Source organism: Dryas octopetala, chromosome 8 (genome assembly GCF_963921425.1).
Source record: "Dryas octopetala chromosome 8, drDryOcto1.1, whole genome shotgun sequence".
Lineage (NCBI taxonomy): Eukaryota > Viridiplantae > Streptophyta > Magnoliopsida > Rosales > Rosaceae > Dryas > Dryas octopetala.
The window spans coordinates 16,005,038-16,027,239 of NC_141373.1; the positions used below are offsets into that span (position 1 = coordinate 16,005,038).

Consider the following 22,202-nt stretch of genomic DNA (forward strand, 5'->3'; position numbering starts at 1 on the left):
TTTGTGAGTTTGATGCATTGAAACATTAATAACAGGTCTGCAACTCTGCAAGTTTGATATGTATTATGTTAAGCAAGTTTGAATTGAATCTATTGATAATTTGATACTAGCAGGTTTGTATTAATATATTCATCAGGTTTGTATTAATAATTACTGATTTACTGCTAGCAGGTTTGTATCATACTGCTTAACTATGTAAATATGAGGAAAATGTAAATATGGGTTTGAATTGAATCTGTAAATATTATATTACTGCTAGCAGGTTTGAATTGAATCTGTAAATATTATATTACTGCTAGCAGGTTTGAATTGAATCAGGGGAGAAAAAAAAGTGGACATTGAGGCGGGGATTCGGGGCGGGTTCGGGGAAGCCATTCCCCGGCGGGGTCGGGGACGGGGAATCCCCGTTTACATAATCGGGGATTTGGGGCGGGTTCGGGGATTCAAATAGTTTCGGGGGCGGGGGATGGGGGAGGCACCCCCGGCCCCGACCCGCCCCGTTGCCATCCCTATCCCTCACTGCTCATTCCGCGAGTACAGATCCTATTTCTACTCTTGCGATCGCAAGCCATTTAAAACCCGTTGTTGGAAAGCGGGAAATCCCGTCCCAATTTGAATTGAAAAAAATCACCCAAAAAAAGCAAAAGGAGTGCAAACCGATTTTCGAAATCAAAGCCAATTAATTTCATGGCTTGCACAACACAACTACACAATTGCACAAACAAGATACGCATTTTCTTGGGACGTTGATTTTTTCTTTTTCTTTATAAAGAGGTTCTGAGTCTTCTGGGCTCTCACTCGCCATTTTCGCATTGGTGTGTAGTGTATAGGTAATAGCAACTTCAATGAATCATAATTTTTTATTTTTTTTTCTTTCTCATATTTTTTGTTCTTTTGGTTTTCGATTTTTTATTTTTTATTTTTATTTTTTAATTTGTCTTACAGAGATGGATTTCTTTGGGATGAAGAGGAAGCAACTTCAATCGCTGTGTAAAAAGCACGGAATTCCTGCAAATTTAGCGAATGCTGAAATGGCCGATCGGCTTACTTCGTTTCTCAAGGTAACTGCAAGTTTTGATTAAATTTCAAATTTTTGTTTCTATTTCGGTGATGATGATAAAATTGGTGAAGAGTAAATACTGGGTTGGAGTTATTATTTCAAGAAAATGAATCGCTCAACTCAATTAGGGAAAATGTTGTGTTGGATGTGTGTGCTCTTTTAAATTTGGCGGGAAATTTTACTTTATTGCATTTACAGTCGAATGGAGGGGTGGTTTTGAATCTTTTGAATTAATTGGGTTAGAATTTTTGTTTTTGTTTTTTGATAATGAACAGGAAGATGAAAAGTCCATGAGCGAAGTTGAGCCAGTTTATAAGAATTTAGAAGAAATTGAAAGTGAAATTGATTCTAAGGTTGAGAGTCAGAAGGTGAAGAAAGTGAGGTTCAGTCCTGAAAATGAAACGTTTTACTTCGTGGGTACGGACAAAGACTCAGACTCGGATTGTGATTACGTTGCAAAGAAGAAACAGGTCGCAAAGAGGAAGTCTATTGTCAACCGGGTTTCGAAGAAAAAGCAGGTTCAGGTTATTGAAAATGCCTGGGAAGTTGAACTCTCCACGAAAATTATGGACAACCCAGTTAGATTTACGAGGTCTAGAGCACAAAAAATGGCTGAAGGAGATGCAGAAGCAGTTTTTTTGCCTCTTCCTGAGAAGAAGAAAGTGAGAGGTGGTGCGAAATATATTGATGTTCATGATAAGCCGCCTCCGGAGTTTGAGTTGAGTGAGAGAGTTGGTGGTAATGCAGAATGCGCCAAATTGAGTGGAGGGTTGATTCGAAGACAGCTGAGAAGCAGGGTGGTGGAAAGTGAAGATGGTGGAGATTCCCTGGTTTTGAGGAAGAATGTATTACCAAGGGGTTTGAAGAAAACCAAGGACAATAAAGGTAGTGATGGGGTTCTTTTTCCCAATGAGATTTGTGAAGATCGTATCACTGCAGGAAAAGGTGCTAAACCTGAAAAAATCCAGAAGCTGTGTAAAGGAAATGTGACAAAGGCTGAAGACTCTAGTGTTTTGACTGAGAAATTGGGGAAAATTGATCTTTGTGGTAGGATCACATGTTCTCGGACTCGGATTGAAAAGAAGAGTTCTGGAGTTGAACGTGAAATTGGTATTAACAAGGTTCGGGAAGAGTGTGAAGAGGTTCTTCAACTTGAAGAAACATTCAAGGGTCTAGATAGAAAGTCCTTGAGGCAAAAGTCTGCTGCACCCCTGAAGAGGAGTGTGGATGGTCAAAACCTTGCCGGTGAAGGTGTTGAACCCGGGAAGACTCTAAGGAAGTCAAAACGAAATTTAGCCAGGGACAGGGACTCTGAATGTGGGCAATTGGCTGAAACTAAAGTTGTTCGCCGGAGCAAAAAGTCTGAAACCAAGATTGTGGGAAAAGCTTGCACTACAAGTTATGTGGGCCAAGAAGAATGTGAAGAGGTTCCTCAATTTGAAGAACCATCAAAGGGTCTGACTATCAATACTTCTAGGCAAAAATATCCTGTGCTTCAGAAGAGCAAGGAACAGGCAAAAGTTGATACTAGAAAACGACCAAGGAATACAGATTTGGAAAGAGCTTCCAAACTTGAGCTAAGTGTGGAAATACTAGAAGAAAATGAAGTTCTCCTACCCAATGGTCCATTAAGGAGGTCCAGGCGCAAGACTACATTGTTTACCTCTGCTGGTCCTGATGATAGTATGTTGACAACTTCTGAAGCTGCTGGAACAGTGAAGCAATCAACAGAATCAGTTGCTGAAAAGGGTTCTAATGTGACTAAATGTCTAAGGCGTTCCAGTCGGAATTCTTGTAAAAAGATACTTACAGAGGCTAATGATGACATGGGTGGAATTGCCAATGGTGTTAAAAAGGGTGGTATTAGGAAGCAAATACAAGAGTCAACATTGGAAAATGAACATGGGCCTTTAAATAAAAAACCTCCAAGGCAATCCTCACGTACTGCCTCCAAAAGTGACTTGGTTGCACCTACTGGACTCATTGGTATAGCTGCTGGAATGAATAAAAAACGTGAATCTAGGATGCCGATTATAGCAGATGAGGTTCTGTTTACTAAAATCAATTCACCCCTTGAGGAAGAACCAAATATAGATGTTGGATTGGTTGTACTGGAAGCTGCAGGAAATGATAATGGTATTGACTCGTGCTGCAGCAGAGAAGTTGTAGAGAAGTCGAGCAAGAAGAGGAAGGGGTCAAGCAAGAAGACGGAACCTGCTGCAAAGGGTCAGCCTGTTCACTTTGCGGTATCTGCTGTTTATTCTAACATGGAGAAAGCCATGGATGTTTCAGTGCATCTGAAGGAAAATCAGCTCACAGAATCTATGAAGTTTCAAGGTATATCTACAGTCCAAAAGGCACAGAATGTTACTGAACCTGTGATTAACTTGATGAAAAGTGTTATGGTGGATGATGGAATCCTGGATAACACTTCTGTGGGTCATATGGATGACCATTCTTCTCAGTCTTTGAACAGAGGTGATACTGGTCATGATCATGTGGTTGAACAAAACCGGGAAGAATCTCCAGATAAGCTCAGCAATGTGGCTTCTTCCAGATTTACCTGTCTAGGTGATGATCACTCACCTACCTATCAACCTGATTATGAAGGTAAGGGAGTTATTTAGTTTTGATGTCAAATATATGTACTAATTAATTTTGTTGCTTAATATGTTCTTATAAATTGTAGGTGAATCTTTTAACCTGTGGGACATCAATGAAGGATTGGAAACAGAAGCTTCATTGCCTGTTAAAACCACAAACCAAAGAACTGATATGTTGGATGATCAATTGGCAGACGGTAGCAAAGGTAGTGTTCTAGAAGATCAGAACTTAGTTCAATTGGGTGCTAGCGGGATTAATCAACCAGTTATAGGTAAACAAAACCCAGAAGAATCTCCAGATAAGCTCAGCAATGCGTACTCTTCCAGATTTAGCAGTCTAGGTGATGATCACTTGCCTACCTATCAAGCAGATTGTGAAGGTTAGGGGGTTATTCAGTTTTGGTGTCATATAGATGCACTAATTAAATTTTGGTGCTTAATATATTCTTATAATTTGTAGGTGAATCTTCCAACCTGTTGAGTTTGAATGAAGGATTGGAAACAGAAGCTTCATTGCCCGTTAAAACCACAAACCAAAGAACTGATGTGGTGGATGATCAATTGGCAGACGGTAGCAAAACTAGTGTTCCGGAAGATCAGAACTTAGTTCAATTCGATGCTAGTGGGATTAATCAAACAGCTCCAGTGGAGCCAGTTCTTGAGGGTCATTTAACCGAACTTAATGATAATAAGGATTCAGACAGAAACACTGAGAAGTCCTTTGAAGTAATACAAGAAATAAGTGCTCTAATGGTTCAGGTTGATGTGGGTTCTATAAAAACTGCTGAAACAGTTGGAGAAATCCATCAGTGTAGAATTGTTCCCAGTGATACTGCTGTAACTCCATCCAAATCTTCATTTGTAAAGCAAGGTATGTGATGTTCCCATTGTTTGTTTTTTCTTTTTCTTGTTTATGTGATGTCAAGTAGAAGAGACAGATATTGGGCTTTGGCCCACCAATGTACCCGGAAAAAAAGAAAAGAAAGGATAGATGAGACAGATATTCTTTTTCATTTCCTACTTCTCTGGAATCTTTAAGTAAGACGTATGGATTGCATCCAGTAAGTTATTAAAAAATAATAATGACTGTTTAATCTGTTGAAGGGGATCAACTTAAAGATCAATCCAAATCTCCAGCTAGCAGAAATCTGTATGAAGGATATGAGGATGGAAGTAAAAACCAGAATTTATCCTTTGATGACGTTGATGTTCTGGATGAGAATGCGGTGGCGGCAAGTGTGAAAACTTGTTCAATAGAAAGTTCTATGGATGCCGTTGCAGAGAAAATAGAGTCATGGTCTCAAAAAAAATCTCCAGGTGCTTCAAATATGGTGGTTTCTTTAGATAGTGAAGTTCAAGAGAGAGCACCAAATGAAGTAATACAATCTGCTCTCCAACTGGATCAAGTGAAGTATGGTGATCCTGACATACATGAGAAATTTGCTATAGAGATGAACAGACATACTGATATGGTCGGCAATGCTAATATGGATGATATTGTTGGAACACTGGATACCAATATAAATTCTAAAAATGTGTGTTTGAAAGCTGAGATAGAGGACAATGTTGTCGCTATGACAGAAATTAATTTAGATAATATTGGTGATTGCTTGGACCATGCCTCTGAAGGTAATAGAGTTTCCCAAAGTGAAGCTGGATTGGCAAGCAGAGATGGAAAAGTTGACACTAAAAGTATTAGGGATGACTTCACAGAAAAACTATCTGCTGTTAACTCTTTTGCCAAACCTCAAATGTATTCAGGTGGTGCCATTGTTGATGCAGAACAAGATGTAGCTGGAAAATTAGATGGACCTGTGGAAGGCAATTTGAAAAATAAGCACAGTGAGAATGCAATGGATGTTGCAGTTAATACAAAAATATTTGAACAATGTGATCAACAGGTCTCTGAAAAGCAACTTAGTGTGCATGAGCATAATGCTGAACTTGCAGAAGAGCGTATTGTGGAAGATAATCAGAGTTTTAATGAACAAGATGACGCATCCGCTATATTCCAAGGGTATATAGATTGTGAGAAAGATGCATATTTTTGGGTCAAAAATTCTAATGTTTCCACCCATGAAGCAATGCGAACTGAAGCTGCTACGATAGGTGACTCTGATTTTACTGTTTTAGGAGACAAAGCAGCGGAAAATATGATCATCTCTGGTGTTGAAGATAACTGCACGAATACTGGAGTTGCAGAAGATAAAGAAGCTTATGCAATGATTAGTGATTGTATGGAGATGCAGCAGCCAGAAAATATAGAGTCTTTGCTACCATTTGGTTTGGTAGGGCCCAAATGGAGGGATCTGCCTATGCAAGAAGGTGTCCACATTGGAAAGGTAGAAACAGTTTCGGGCATGAAGGTTGATCATGCATCCACTCTCATCCAAGAGTATTTAGATTGTGAGAAAGATAGGGATGGATGTTTTGGGGTCAAGAATTCTTATGTTTCCACCCATAAAGCAATGTTGACTAGAGCTGCTAGGATCGGTGACTCTGAATTTGCTGGTTTAGGAGACATAGCAGCAGAAGATATGATCTTCTCTGGTGTTGAAGATATGTGCGGAAATACCGGGGTTGCAGAAGATAAAGAAGCTCATGCAACGTTTGGTGGTTGTATGGAGATGCAGCAGCCAGAAAATAGAGAGTCTTTGCTACCATTTGGTTCAGTAGGGCTCAAAAGGAGGGATCTGCCTATGCAAGAAGGTGAGCAATTTGGAACGGCAGAAAGAGTCTCAGGCATGAAGGTTGATGAGGGTCTAAATGCTGGCAAAGATGGATTCGGTATTGATTTAGGTATATTATATAGCAATTTCATTTGCTGTATTGATAATGCACACAACACCTTGACTATATAAAGTTCATCATTTTTATTGATATATATATATCTTTTCTTGTTCATTTATAGGTGGTTATCCTGAAATGAGAGATCTGCCTTCACAAGAAGGCAATGAGATTGGAGTGGCCGAAAGAGTCCCCGGTGTGAAGGTTGATGAAGGTATAAATGCTGGAATAGATGGTTTCGGTGAAGACAGTACCAAGTTTTGAATCCAAGGAGTGTATCTATGTATCTTTTTGTTTTTTAAAACTTCATTCATTAGAGCTTACACCTTTTATTAAAAAACGTTTTCTTCACTAATCGTTTTTGTATCTTTGAGATCAAACAGAAAATAAAGCCTTGGAGTTAGATGTGGCCTCGCCTGTATTCATCAGTTTTGAGATGAAAGGGCTTTTCAGAGATGACAAAAGAGATGGAGTTAGGAAATCAGATCCAGTGATGCCAAAAGCTAATTTAATGAGTGAAGATAGTAAGGAGGTGAAGAAAGCAGATGAAAGTGATGTTATTGCACAAGTTGCTGCGGGGAAATGTAGTGATCATGACCATAAAATGGAAGAAGTTGTGGAGTTAAAATCCACTAATGAAATGATTATTCATTCCCCTGTTGGTTCTCCTGTTACTAATTTTTCTAGTTGTGGTAAGCATTTAACTTTCAATCCTCCCAAACTTTAATATTATTTTTATTAACTACGATTCCTAGAGTTAAAGCTATTAGATAGGAGACCAACAATTATTTTGTACAGCTCTTCTTCACCATTGGAGTGTTGAATACTTGGAATTCAACAAGAATTGGAATGTTATTGAACTGTTTAACATGTGGAAGTCAATATAAGTTTGGAGGTTATAGTTGTAGGAATTTGAACCTAGATCTCCTGATTATGTTAAAATTTTTTATTTAACCATAGTTCCAATAGTATAAATCATTAGGATGTGGGAAACCATTATTTACTGTATTTTTGTGAATAATAAATCCTTGGAGTTAAATGTTGAATCTATTATATTCACCAATTTTTTTTTTTTTTTTTTTTTATGAAAATTCTTTTGGAGATGGTAAAAGAGCTGGATTTGAGAAACTGGATGCAGGGCTGATTAAAGCCAGTCTGATGAATGAAGATAGTGAGGATGTGAAGGAAGGCATAGAAAATGCAACTTCCAGAGAATATGCTGAAGAGCTATTTGATGTCCAGAAAGGTACAGTAAGGGACTAAGGGTTGCTAATTTGACACATGGCATTGTTATATTGTCAGACTAGCCATTGTGTGGCAATAGATGTAAGATTGATACTGAACACAATGAGGAAGCACTTAGTTCACATGTATATGATGAAAAGATTGTCAGAAGTGATGACTTCTGACAACCTGAAGATTTGGAAAGAATGCCTTTCTTTCTTCATTGTAATCTAAAATGAACATTGATTACACTGGTTTTCTACCAGTTCTTGTTTGTGGCAAGTTGTTAATGCCTTGATGTTAACATGTAACTATTAGAATATATTAATATTTTTAATGAATTGATGGAATATTTTGGCATGATTACATATGAATAATCATGTTGATCTTGGAATTGCAGATAATAGGGCCTTAAATGTTGGATCTGAAATTTTCACCCAGCAGGAGATGAATATGATTTTAGGGGATGCAGAACAAGATGTTCCTGAAAATTTAGCTGGACCTGTGGAAGGAAATTTGAAAAATAAGTGTAGTGATAATGCAATGGATGATGGGGACAACATAAAAACATTTGAACTATGTGATCAACAGTTCTCTGAAAAGCAATTTGGTGAGCATGAGCACGGTGCTGAATTTATGAAAGAGCCTATCTTGGAAGCTAATGGATATAATGAACAAAATGATGTGTCTGCTATCATCCAGGAGTATAAAGATTGTGAGAAAGATAGGGATGAATATTTTGGGGTCAAGAATTCTAATGTTTCCACCCAAAAAGCTATGTTGACTGAAGCTGCAAGGATCGGTGACTTTGGATACACTGGTTTAGGAGACACAACAGCAGAAAATATGAACATTTCTGGTGTTGAAGATAAGTGCCCAAATACTGGAGTTGCGGAAGATGAAGAAGCTCATGCAATGACCGATGACAGAATGGTGATGCAGCAGGCAGAGAATGGAGATTCTTTTCTTGAAGGCATGGGTGAGTTTCGAAAAAGTGTTGCTGCTCTGGGTGCTTGCACTGAGGTTGCATATGGGAGATCAAATGAAGTTTCAGAAACTCTACTGCAACTTGATGAAGTAAATTTTGGTGGTCTTGGCAAGTGCCATGAAATCTTTTCAACGCTGGATAAATGTGCTCCTGGTGCTTCAGTTATTGGAAGCATGGAAGCAGTAATTGGTATTGAGAATGTTGATGATGGCACCAAGTTGGTAGGAAAAAAACTGCTTGGTTTGGATGGTGGCAGTCTTTGGGAAGAAAGAAACTCTTCAGATATCAAATTAGTTTCTGATATATCTTGTAGCAGACCTGATTTGGGGCCAAGTGACCTTAATGGTCCACTGTCTTGTGAGTTTCTTTGCTCTGTGCTTCTAGTTATCTGTTGAACCTTATTTACCAATGAATGATGTCTTCTGGTTTTCTGGTTTGCTCTGTGCTTCTGGTTTTCTGTTTTCTGGTTTATTTACCAATGTATATTATATTACTTGCAGCTATTCTGATACCTTTTATCATTATGTAATATTTACAATCGTACATTATATGGCAGTGAATGATCTATATCGTATAATAATTTTCTTTATCATTTGGTGTACTGTTAATGCACGTGACATCTTGAATATCTAAAATTCATGAGGTTTATTGAAAGAATTTTTCTTTTTCTGTTCATAGGCAATGATCCTGAAAGGAGAGATCTGACTATCCAAAAAGGTGACAAATATGGAAAGGGAGAAAGAGTCTCACCCATGAAGGTTGATGAGGGTCTCAATTCTAGCACAGATGGTTTTGGTAATGAGTTATGTATATTTTTACTTTTTGTCATTTGCTGTAATGATAATGCACACAATACCTTGACTATATAAAATTTATGTTTGTTGAAAAACATATATAATATATATTTTCTTTTTAATTTATAGGTGGTGATCCTGAAAAGAGGGATTTTCCTATGCAAGAAGTTCAAGAATTTGGAGTGCCGGAAAGTGTCTCAGGCAGGAAGGTTGATGAAGGTCTAAATGCTGGCATCGATGATTGTGATGAAGAAAACCATACGAAAACTTCCAAAGGGACTGAGGAAGTACATGATATGCATAATCTTAATGACATGGCCAGCTGTTCTGGTGACTTCAAGGAGCTTACAGCTTTTGGAAACTTGCATCCTAACTCTATGATAAAACCTGAAATGCGTGTTGATTGCTCTGCTGATTCTCCAGTTACTGCTTCTTGTCACAGTGAGTGCTTAGGTTAGTAAGCCATACCAAGTTAATAATTGGTTTCAAATTCATATTTTTAATCTTCCTTCCCTAAGCAAGGTGGGGTGGCACTGGAGTGAAGGAATAGTACCTTGGTCTGAATCCAAGGAGTGTACATATTATATGTATATATATCTTCTCGTTATTAGAAAATAATCAATCATCATTTATTAGAGATAACTTTTCTTCACTATTGATTCTTGTATCTCTGTGATTATACAGAAAATAAAGCCTCAGAGTTAAGCGTTGCATCGCCTGTATTCAACAGTTTTGAGAGTAAACTTTTTAGAGATGACAAAAGAGATGTTGTCAGGAAATCAGATCCAGAGATGTCAAAAGCCAATTCGGTGAGTGGAGATACTGAGGATGTGAAGATAGCGAATGAAAGTGATGTTACTCCACAACTTGCTGCTGGGCAACTTAGTGATCATGAGCATAAAATGGAGGAAATTATAGAGTTAAATTCCAATCAGGAGATGGGTATTCATTGCCATGTTGGTTCTCCTGTTTCTAATTTTTCTAGTTGTGGTAAGCATTTAATTTTTTTATCTTTCCTATTGTTAATGTTTTTTTATTAACTAAAGATTCCCAGAGTTTAAGCTATCAGATAGGAGGCCAACAATTATTTTATACTTAAAAAAATATTATCCTTTCTTTGTGGCTCTTCTTCACCATTGGAGTGTCGATTACTGGAATTCAACATAAATTGGAATGTTATTCAGGTGGCCAACGTGTGGAAATCAATATATGTTTGGAAGTTATAGTTATAGGAATTCAAACTGAGATCTCTTGATACCATGTTAAACCTTTTTTTTTTTTTGGTTGTAGTGGGCTTCGAACCCGGGAGGAGGGGTTGGGGCACATCGGCCTTAGCCACCTCCTCTGTTAGTTGTTAGTAAACTTTTTTATTTAACCATGGTTCCAAAAGTGTAAATTCTTAATATGTGTATTTTTGGGAATAATAAAGCCTTGGAGTTTAAATGTTGAATCTGTTGTATTGACCAATTTTGAGATGAAATTGCTTTTAGGAGATGGCAAAACAGATGGATTTGAGAAATTAGATGCTGGGCTGATTAAAGCCAGTGTGATGAATGAAGATAGTGAAGATGTGAAGGAAGGAAGAGAAAATGCTCTGGGAAATGGACCAGTTTTTGCAGTGCAACACTGCAATCACGGGCAAGGAAATGCAGATGAGGATATTGATGAGTCTGGTGATGTTGAGTGTTCTGGTGTCTGCACACGAACAGGTAAATTGATAGCTGATGCTGAGATGAGTGGCAGCAATTCAAGTGCTTCTGATGTGCCGGCAGCTGAAAGTGATTCGAATCATGCAAAGCTAGCAGGAAATAATGTGAACCCTGATGCTGAGTATATGAAGTTTTCAGTTGATAGTGATATTGTTTTAGAAGTGAATGCAAGGGTGGATCAATGCCCCACATCTGCAAATTCAGTTTTGAGAAAAGGTTCACATTTTTGCACTTGAACTTGAAAGTCATTTTGTTATTCTTACCCGTACCCTCTAATCATTTATTTGAACGCGATTTACGTGCAATTATGGACAAATTCTTTGACCTTTGCTCATTTTTTTCTCAGTAAATTTGGAATCCCCTAGAAAAACCAGTTGGGAGGCAAATTTGGACAAAGGTATCAGTGTCTCTGCTACGTCAAGATGGAAGAAGAACAGAAATAGTTTGATCTCTGGACCTCCAAAGAGTCTTATCAATGCTTTTGATATGAAGGAAAATTTCGGAAGCACGAAGAGCGACCAAGTTAACATCACAGCAGTGAAAACTTTGCAAAATAGACGTGCATTGGAGGATCTTCAAAACAAGTAGACCTAGTTGGGTTTGCTCTTATTGACAAGATGTAGTAAACCCTTTTGTGGCTGAAGCATACCTCATGCAGATCTTCATGAAAGTGTTTTGGTCGTTTATAATATTGGTTGTAAATGAACTTGTTGATGGTACAGCTAATCTTATACTGTCCAATGTATGCATGGTGCTGTAGTGCACTTACAATATTTTAGACTTTTTAGTATGAGAATTTCTTTTGTCAAAGTTTGTCTGCAACTGCAATATGTTAGTAAATTAATGTTTAAACTTGATTTTTTCTGTGTTGACATGTAATGTAATTTATCTCGTCTAGTTTGGTGGAAATCAAATTACTAAACAAAATAAACTCGTGGGACAGGAGGTCTGCATGTGAATGAACTAGCTTTTATTCTTTAAGTCTATTTCCCCACCTAATTTTTTTTTGGTTTTTAGACTTTGCTTTAAGCTAGGAAAGTGATTCCATACATCGGATTCCTTAAGACAAAGTGAAGACAAGCACCAAAATAATGGAAAATCAGTGGCATACGAAAAACTTTGTTCTTGCTAGGAAACATTCTTAGGTGTTGTTCTTTAATAAAATATAATTTCAAATTCTACCCTAATGTAAATTGACCTTTAAGGACTTAAACATTTAATTCAAAAAAAAAAAATACAATATACCCAATATCAACTATCCATTCACCTCTCCGCTCAACTCTCTAACAAAACACTACAAATACTCTCCATATCAAACAAGTTTAATATTAATGAATGAATGGTCAAATTGTGGTTCGGGCATCTTTAAATGAAGTATTTTCATCATTCCTTCGGGTTTTAAAAGACTAAATGCTTATTTTCAAAAACTAAAATCGCGACATGTTTGGCACACCAGAGCCAAACAGGTTATGAGTTGTTCGACAATAATGCACTGAACATAGTGTTATATGTTCGGCCACAGACTACTGAACACCTCTACGAAATTTAAAAAAAAAACCGTTCGATTGTGTGCCGCTAAAATCCTTATACCTGTTCGGTTGTTCGCCGCCGAACATTTTTCTACCCATTCGGTTTGGCGCCATCGAATATCCTTCTACTTGTTCCGTTAATCAGTGCGGAACAAAATCCGAAAAAATTTAAGTTCCATATTAAATAACTAGGACTCAAACAATTGCAGCCCAAAAATAAATTATTTGATGCCTGGCAATGGGTGGTGGGTGGTGATGGTGTTACGTGTGTTGTTGGGCATAAAGAGTAGGAATAGGTAGGGTGTTATTGGGTTTTAGTAAGGGTATTTTTAGACAACTTGTTAGATGTAGTAATAAATTTTTTATAATTTTAAAATTGATGTTAGGTGTAGAAATTAAAAAGTTGGATTTAACCTAATTAACTCAGCTTATATTTAAATCCACCATATGTTGAACAGTCCAATTGATATGTTAAAAATCCATATCTCTTCTAATTCCCAAGCTCAACTGCAGCATCATGCAATTCATTATAAAGACGTGTAAGCTGACTCACATACATTGCAGTATGCTTATTATGAATTAGCACTTGGTTTTTGGTTTTTAGTTTAATAACAATCAAAGCTTAAGTCAAACCAATTATTCGACCCAATTACCATGGAGGTCATATAATGGTCATTTTCATTTACTCTAAACAAGCCACCAGAATGGAATAGACAACCATATTTGCTAAGAAATAAAATCAAACATTTATTGAAAGTTCAATCGTTCTAAATAGGCACACACATACAAGAATTGCCTTGTTTGGCAAACACTTTTGGACATCTCAGAAATACATCACCTACATTGCAGCTATTTTCTCAAATACTGCACAAAAGGGCACGGTTTGATGACAAGCTCAAATACATCACCTACATATGAACCCCTTATTGAGAAGGGAATATAAATTATGAATCAAGCTAACTTTATCTTCTCTTGAGATTACAGACAGACATGAATACAATCCCTTCCAACCCACAAAAATCCATGTATCAAAGAATTAATGAAAACTTTGCAAAACAAATTTGTGTTCAAATCCCAGTCCCTTTGTATCTACATGCAACCAACCAGGATAGCCCTTCATATCTCGTCTTTCACCACAGATGACTCAACCTTATGAATAGAACGATTTCAAGGGATGCCTTCCTCTTCAACTGAACAACGTAGCTCACTTGAAACGTTTTTTTTTTCTTTTTGTCCAAACAGGCTTTCTATATATAACTCACACCACCTAAACCTTCTGTATAGTGTATCTTAGTCACAATCCAACCCACAAACTTCTAATACAATGCCACCTCTTGACACAAATGGGTTGATTCGGACCCATAACAGCGAGAATATTGATGCTAGAAGAATTGACCAGACCACAATGATTGTGGGAAGTCTGTCATTCCTTCCCACCAAACCCTTTAGGAATGGGTAAAGATGGACAATGACCCAAATGGCAAAAAACAACTTACCAAAGAGAGGACCCCAAGAATCGTAACCATTGTTGATGGCATCAGAAACCCCAACTACGACTCCAATTATGTTTATGATCAATAAGGTCATGGGAGGGATCAAAAGTGCTGTCCACTTAAAGATGTATAGCTCAGAAAACTCCCCATCATCTGCTGCTTTGGATGTCACAGTGAAGTTTGTGCTAACTCCACCCAAAACCTTGAGCAAACCCTGGACGAGCGCGAAAAGGTGTGATGAGGCACCACCAATCACCCAGAACTGCTCATTTCTCCACCAGTCATGTATGCCAACATGTCCCCACTGCATCTCAAGTATGCTAGTTGCAGCTATGGATAAAAAGAGGGCCATGAAAACGATGCTGGCATAGTTGCTAATCTGCATATCAGAAAAGCAAATATTAGCTGAAAGCATTGCAACAGATATTCAGCAAGCAAAGCATTTTCAAGTTAGACTTTTCAAAAACATATATACGCATAAAGGCCAGGGTAACAAATTTTTTGATATGTATTATATTTCAGATTAATGTAAAGAGGGAAATTACCTCAGGGACAATGAACTTCCCAGTAAGGAGACAAACAGCCGGCAAGGCACAGTACGCAATCAAGGGGAGGGATGTCAATGGATATACAACCGAGTTTATATAAGAAAAGCGCTCCAACCATTTCAAACCACACCCATATCCATACCATATTGGACAGTGCCTACTCAATAAAATTTCAACAGATCCCAAGGCCCACCGAAGCACTTGGTGTAGCCGATCTGACAAGTTTATTGGAGCAGAACCCTTAAATGCAGGCCTTTTGGGCATGCAATACACTGATCGCCAGCCATGGCAATGCATCTTGAAGCCTGTTAGGATATCCTCTGTAACAGAGCCATATATCCATCCAACCTGGAACAATGTCAACGTCAGAAAAATGTCAACTTCAAACCTTGCTCAACACAGAGCTTGAGAGTCTTTCATTAGTCAAATTTCATAAAATGACGCAGCATACCTCCTTCCCCCATTCTGTTTTATCTTCATAGCCACAACTAATGACATGGATGGCTTCTTTCAAGAGCGATGCAGAACTTGTTCCCTTGGGAACTCCACCGTCTTCCATTAGTGTTGAAGCTATGAAAACTGGCGACTGTCCAAACTTTTTCTCAAATTTTATTTGGGGCATCAGGGATGATTTTTCATTATCTATTCCTGCAAAAAAGTCCCAGCAGCAACATAAATAATCTGGGTATGACAAAATCTACCACATAACACGGTATACTGCATACAAAAATCTAATTAATAATCCACATTCACAAATTTGAGGTTTGCGACTAAGTATCCTAAGCAAGGAAATTCAAGATCATACTCTAACGGGCAAACAACAATTGTAGATTGGAAACCACTTCTTACCTTCAATTCCCTCCTGAATATTTTCGAGTGCATGTATCTGCTTTGAAGCCTCCCTGTTCTTCTTTTTATCATTTGATTTTGATTTTTTATTCTTCTTTCTAGATCCACAAAACAAGCAGCACCATTTTGGCCAACAATTACAAGTCTTCCCTGGGCGTTTCTTCTTGACGGGAGCATCATATCCATAGAGTGCCTGCCTTCGGAAGACACACCCTGTTCCGACATAAATTGGTCCTTGGATCCCATCTAAACCTTTCATATTGATCTGTATGCAAATTATGAAAAGGAATTAGCTTTCCTTACAAAGATTTATGTTTTTGCAATTTAGCCCACAGGTCTTCTATTAGAATTTTTATATTTAAGAAAAAAATTCCTTACATCAAAGAATACGACATTGCGATTTGAGTATCTATCATGACGATCAATCCCATCAAATCTTTGAGGAAATTGTACATAACAGATCTTCTTTCCTGAAGTGGGGTCCATCATGAAGCACATTGCTTCGCGAAGTGCTTTGCTGTTGTTTATATAGTGATCACAGTCAACATTCAGCATGTAAGGAGCATTTGAGATAATTGCCGACACCCGTACCTTGATTTATTAGCCAACACACCAATCATAATTAGATTAATTAAGAAATAAAATAAAGTGCCAAGTTCAGACGCATGCACACACATAGATGGGAGAGAGCTATACCAGACTATTCATAGCCCCAGCCTTTTTGTGATGATCAAAACCTGGTCTCTTCTCACGAGACACATAAACCAGACTTGGTAATTCATTTCCTTCAACATCACGAACACCATTTTGCCCAAGGAAAACCTGTGAAAGATGGTAAAGATTACTAATTCTGAACAGTGTATATAATCTGTATAAGGGCCTACTATACGTTTACATGGATTGGCAACAAACATGAATGCATTAAATGAACACCTCACCTGAATCATCCCAGGATGATCCCTGACATTGTTCCCAGGCCATGGAGTCCCATCCTGCATTGTCCAACCCTCCTCAGGAACCTTCTGCGCTGTGGCAACCAACCCATTTATCCGAACTTTGAACTCTTCATAATCCCTCTATACCAACAAAACGACAACACCAGATCAGAAACATCATCCAGAAGCAACCAAAAGTTCTTGTATCATGGAAGCTTATCACATATAATTTAAGCTAAGGATTATTATGAAAATCATCCTCTTTTTTACTCAAAAGATTAAATACAATTATTATCTATCATATTCACAGTTAGTGTCACCTATTCTGTGGCAGACCAGAAACTAGACAGAAGTAACACAAACAAATGAAGAAAGTTGGAAACCTTCATGGCTCGACGTTCCCTGACGAATGTTGGATCTACTTTGTCTCTCAAATAGTCAACTTTTTGAGCAAAATACCACTCTGGGGCCCGGGGTTCAATATTGAACTTCTTGCAAAATGGGACCCACTTCCTTGCAAACTCAGATGTCTCTGAGAGGGCTTCAAAAGTGAGCATGGCAGCACCATCATCTGAGACATAGCATGCAACTTTGTCAACTGGATAATCTACAGCAAGGATGGACAGAACCGTGTTTGCCGTGATAAGTGGGGGTTCCTTCATAGGATCAACAGTACTAACAAATATATCTATATCTGCTAACTCAGATGGCTTCCCTTCCTTCTCATACCTGAACAAAATTTTGGTAGAATAGCTTAGAACAGATATTTCAAACAACTACTTAAAAAGAGCACGCAGGAGGGAGAGGGGGAGGGAGGGGATAGAGAGAGAGAGAGAGAGAGAGAGATGGCTACCTCAGTGATAATCGATCAAGGTATGTTTCTCTCTCAATCGGATGCCATTTAGGAAACTGATCCAATATCCATGACATGGCAAACCAAATTTCACATATTACAGATGTTAACCACAATCCATATGCATCGTTGACTGGATGGAGAATTCTATAATGAAAAAAGAGGCCAAGAATCGCAAGACGGAGTAGGATTATCATTCTATATGGATTTATCTTGCTTGAAGGAATAGGCAACTTCCTCGAAAGCGGCTGCCTGCCTTCATCCATCCTGTAAAAATGAAAAAATTAACTCTTTTTAGTTCAAACAAATCTACATCACTCTAAGTACTGACAGAACTAAGTTTACACTTATGGTGAAACGGATAATAATATAGCACCATTTAGATTCCATTAACATGCATGGAGTCTTCTGTAGTCAGTTTGCAGACAGCCAATTTAATGCATTACTAAAGGAAAATTTTAAATATTATGGATAAATGTTTTTCTTTTTGCATATGAACTATCATTAGATTCAACCGCTTGTAAGCATCTTCTCTTTTAACAAGAACTTCAAAGTTTGAAAAACTAATTAAGCTGTTCCTGACAAACGCTGATTTTCTTAACTTTTAGTTTACTACTCTGAAATTAAATATAATCAAATTTATTTGATAGGAGATTTGGCGGACAGTTGATTTCATATTAAACTTCTTTCAAACACCTAACAAATGATTAATAAATGAAATATTCAATCATCAGTAATAATTTATATAAGTATGCGGTATGCTCCATCACCAAATAACTTGGCCAGACTCTATTTGAAGTAACCAACTCCCAGTACGAATCAAGTAACAGCATATTCTTCTTCTCTCCCAATTGATTTAAAGAAGATATAAAAAAAATAAGCAAATAAGCTAAAAGATAAAATTTCACATGGTAAAATCTAACTTATAGCTTATCAAAACTAAACTCTAGTTTTATATTTAGTTTGTATTTAACTTAAGAGTAAAATAGCACGACAAACCAATGAATATTAACACATTCTAAAGGTTATTGACAATGCACCTACTTGGGTAAATCAGGATCATCCGGCTCATTGTTTCCACCATCATTTCCTCCTTGGTGCTTCACCACCTGAAGTTTTTCATTTTGCTTCTTCTTCCAGTCCTCCATTCGCTCCTTCCATGCAACAGTTCCATATCCATATACAGCTAAGTCCTTCTTAGGATCCATTGGCCTGGGTGGAACTTCATGATCAAGAGAAAACAGTTCAAGACCAACAATCACACAAAGAATAAAGTAGTCTGAACAAACACAAAAATTGTAACAAATTTAATTAGCTTACAGGACATAGAGGAATCAGAAGATGGCATTGGATGAACTCGTTTTCCACGACTCATAAATGGGGGAATAATAAGAGCATGCTTATCAGAGGCAATCCCAACATCCTTTACCAAAAACAACAAATATCAGACACAGTTCAATACTTAAAATCACAGAAAGAGAGAGCATCAACCAGATAAATTATTTCACCTCTTGGCCATAGGTCAGGAGAGGGATCTCGGAAGCAACGGATGCAGAATCGAAGTCTGCCGGAGTACTTATTCCTGAACCGTGGACTTGGGAACCCCGTCCGATATTAAGGCGAGCAGCCAGCACTGCCTCAGCAATATGGTGAGGATCTCTCCTATCGTTGCTTGCAATATCAAACTCATTCTCCAAATCATCAATATCATCCTCTTCCTCATCGCCATCAACTCTTGGACTCCCTAGAAAAAGTTGCATTTTCATTATTTTTTGTTTAAAAAAAAAAAAACAAACAAACAAACAAGCACAATGGACATTGACATGGGGGGAGAGACTCACCTTTGATGCGCTTGTATCTGGTTTTGCACTGTGGGCAGGCTTGATTGCCCTCTCTTCTTTCATATTCATAGCAAGATCTGCAGACAGGGAATGCACATTCATTGCAAGCAACAAATGGCTCCCCATCCACTGTGATCTCTATTTCATCCCCACAGATCTGGCAAATCTGCCCACTCAGTTCTTTAACAGATGTTACCTGCAACTCAAAGTTGCCATAGAAATACCAATCACCATCAACTCATGAAGGCTAAAAATGGGAAGGAAAGAAATTCTAAACAACCCATAGACTACTTAGAAAGGAAACTAGTTAATTTGCTAGAGATTTATCGAAAAATGATCAGACAGTTACAGAAGAAAAGTTGAAAACTTAATGCACCGGTTCACTGACCAGCTCTGAAATCAAGAACGAACAACAGGGCAAAAGAACTAATTTATGGGAGCCGTTTCAGCACTACTACAACAAATGCAGTGCAGGGAAAGAGATTGCAAGCATGACTATGAAGCTGAAAAATAAAAAACCAAAAAAAATAACTCAATTCATATATACTGAAAACCCCTCCACCAAAACTCTCTAATTGAGCTTCAAATTCTTGAAAATCAGAGGGGATGGAAAAGAAAAAAAAAAATTTGCTAAAAATAAGTATGAAGAGGATGAAAATAGCATAAACCGAGTAGAAGAAGGAAAAAGGGCCAGAAATAGAAGGAAAAATCTAATGTTTTGATGTCAGGATCTAACGAAAAATGTAAGAGAAGAGAGAGAGTCTCAAAATGGGAAAATGGGTATCTTCAAAATGCAGAAATGGGGTCAAAAAATTAATTTATGGGACAAAGAGAAAACAAAAGCGACAGATTTTGAAGGCTGTTAACATTTCCCTTTCCAGTAACAACAATGGAGTTGAGAGGAAATGCGAAAAGCACAAGGGTAAGGAAACAGACTAAGAAAAAAGACTTACTCTTGAAACCTCATCGGCATTGATAACAACAAACTCGTTCCTGTTGTGAGAGCCTGCAACGAGTCTTCCTTTGGTATCCATAGCACTGAGCACACTCAAACAAAGCCTTGAAACTCAAAAAGACCCAACTCACGAAACCAGTTTCTCTACCTCTCTCATCACTCAAAACCAACCAAAGAACACAGCTTTACCCCTCCAGCTTCTCCTCTCTTTGTGGTTGTTGCTTTAGTCCACTCTCTCAGGCACCCATTACAAGGAACACCAACCCCACATTACACAATGAATAAAAAACAGAGCTTTACAGAGGGGTAGAGAGAGAGAGAGAGAGAGAGAGAGAGAGAGAGAGAGAGAGAGAGAGAATAAATAAACAATGAGTGAATAAAAAAAGAAAAAAATTAAAATAACAAATAAGAATGGAAGTGTTTTGTTTGTGTGTAATGAATGATTCTTTTCCTGAGAGAGAGACCCAGTCTTCTAACAAATTGGCTGTCTGCAATGCAAAGCTTGGTGCTGTCGATCTGTGACACGGATTATATTATAGAGAGAAAGAAAGAGAGAGAAAGAGACTTTAGTTTTAGAGAGAGAGAGAGAGAATCAACCATTAAAACACAGAAGGGACGAGATTGGGACAGAGACAAGAGGAGATGAGAGGTTGGAATACATGAATATGAATATATAATTGGATCTACATGTAATTCTAATTCCCCAAAAACTAATTCCTAAAAATTTATTTATGGGTTTTTGTTTCTGAGTGGGACCCAGAATTTTGATGATGATAATGGAAGCCGTGGACCATGGTAGTGGTGGTGGTGGGGCGAAGGTGGTGCCCCACCGGAGGAGAGTCGGTGGTGCCACTAGGACTGTGGTGGTGGGGGAGGGGTATTTCGGTAAAATCAGTATAGACAAATGGAAGTAAAAAGTGTCGGGTTTTCGTATGTGGGTATGTAACTGTCGGTGACTCGGTGACTCGGTAACTCGGGGGGGGACTCAGTGGTGCTGCTGTTACTGTTTGTTGTTCGATTTGATGTCTCTTTCTCTCACTCCCTGTCACGGTTTCGGGTGTGTGGTGTGTTGTCAAATGAGAGAGAGAGAGAGAGAGAGAGAGAGAGAGAGAGAGGGTTTTAGAGAGAGAAAGTGAAGTTGAGCAAAAGGGGAGGGGCCAACACTCAACACCCAACAGCAGAAGAGCCAACACAGTACGCTAAGTGTCACGTGTGACTCGTGCAGAGCTGGTGGACCGAGAAGTCGAAAGTCCAGCAAAATCTCGCGATAAATTGAATATGCTGTCTAGAAAGTTAAAACTAGAAAGCCAAACAAATCAGTGGTGGGAAACTATTGTTGCTTGCTGTCTTATAGAGTTATAGGTTACCTACCTTAAATTAAAAAATATAATATTTAAGGAAAAAAAGTAAAAAAACTTCCCTTTCCCTATGCCTCATTCTGGATGGTTATCACAAGACTGTCTCATACACTTCACATATTCACGTATGTATGTGGATATATATACAGGGCTTTTCTGTTAAGGCATACTTCAACTTAAATATAATAAAATATGATAAAAGATCGTGACACTAATATTAGTATACCTTGGATTAGTAAATCACAATATTAGTATACCTCGGATGTCCTAAAGTATAGAACCCTATACTTGAAAATGGTGAATCTCGTAAAAAATTGAATAAAAACTGGTAAAAGATCATTAAAAAAAAAACCCCATGTTTAGTCTTTAGTTAAAGAAGGGAGGTGCTCCAGATAAAATTTGTGTAACATATAAATATATATATATAGATATATACCTCTTTCATTAAGGGATCCCTCAAATAATTTTACTTAAGGGATCCCTCATGGGGCCCATTGTATTTTAATTATCCGAGGTATTTACTTTTTAAGTATCTATTCAAAGATCATCCCAACATGTTAAGCAAATCGAATATTATTAAATTAATCTAATTTTGATTAAATAAATAAACGAATAAAATATTTTCGATAAATACTTGAAATAATGACCATTTAATCAAACGGGTAAATAACTTTCG

The 22,202-nt window shown here is 37.8% G+C and overlaps 2 protein-coding genes across 2 annotated transcripts; one reads left to right on the forward strand and one right to left on the reverse strand.

The window, feature by feature from the left end:
- Positions 1 to 947: 947 nt before the first annotated feature.
- LOC147277615 (uncharacterized) lies at positions 948 to 11,850 on the forward strand. The gene is made up of 13 exons (XM_086255671.1): positions 948 to 1,061; positions 1,336 to 3,670; positions 3,750 to 4,043; positions 4,124 to 4,534; positions 4,768 to 6,213; positions 6,834 to 7,142; positions 7,553 to 7,696; positions 8,075 to 9,019; positions 9,341 to 9,457; positions 9,586 to 9,909; positions 10,141 to 10,446; positions 10,947 to 11,381; positions 11,512 to 11,850. The coding sequence occupies exons 1-13, from the start codon at positions 948 to 950 to the stop codon at positions 11,751 to 11,753; spliced, it is 7,422 nt and encodes a 2,473-aa protein (XP_086111797.1). The 3' UTR covers positions 11,754 to 11,850.
- A 1,566-nt stretch (positions 11,851 to 13,416) lies between these two features.
- Positions 13,417 to 20,789, reverse strand: LOC147277616 (cellulose synthase A catalytic subunit 2 [UDP-forming]-like). Its single transcript, XM_086252996.1, has 14 exons — positions 20,167 to 20,789; positions 19,214 to 19,409; positions 18,881 to 19,116; positions 18,693 to 18,795; positions 18,417 to 18,594; positions 17,373 to 17,639; positions 16,903 to 17,248; positions 16,523 to 16,660; positions 16,281 to 16,406; positions 15,963 to 16,175; positions 15,585 to 15,849; positions 15,187 to 15,383; positions 14,733 to 15,083; positions 13,417 to 14,566 (listed from the first exon to the last, which is right to left on the reverse strand). Exons 1-14 carry the CDS (start codon positions 20,245 to 20,247, stop codon positions 13,985 to 13,987), a joined length of 3,279 nt encoding a protein of 1,092 aa, XP_086109122.1. The 5' UTR covers positions 20,248 to 20,789; the 3' UTR covers positions 13,417 to 13,984.
- Positions 20,790 to 22,202: the final 1,413 nt, after the last annotated feature.

Coding starts and splice junctions, on each gene's coding strand:
- LOC147277616 (XM_086252996.1), bottom strand. CDS start 20,247: ATGGATACCAAAGGAAGACTCGTTGCAGGCTCTCACAACAGGAACGAG. Junction 18,595..18,692: donor TTCTGATTCCTCTATGTCCT/GTAAGCTAATTA, acceptor TTGATCATGAAG/TTCCACCCAGGCCAATGGAT. Junction 17,249..17,372: donor CTTGATCGATTATCACTGAG/GTAGCCATCTCT, acceptor AATTTTGTTCAG/GTATGAGAAGGAAGGGAAGC.
- LOC147277615 (XM_086255671.1), top strand. CDS start 948: ATGGATTTCTTTGGGATGAAGAGGAAGCAACTTCAATCGCTGTGTAAA. Junction 9,458..9,585: donor TTCTAGCACAGATGGTTTTG/GTAATGAGTTAT, acceptor TTTAATTTATAG/GTGGTGATCCTGAAAAGAGG. Junction 10,447..10,946: donor TTCTAATTTTTCTAGTTGTG/GTAAGCATTTAA, acceptor AATTGCTTTTAG/GAGATGGCAAAACAGATGGA.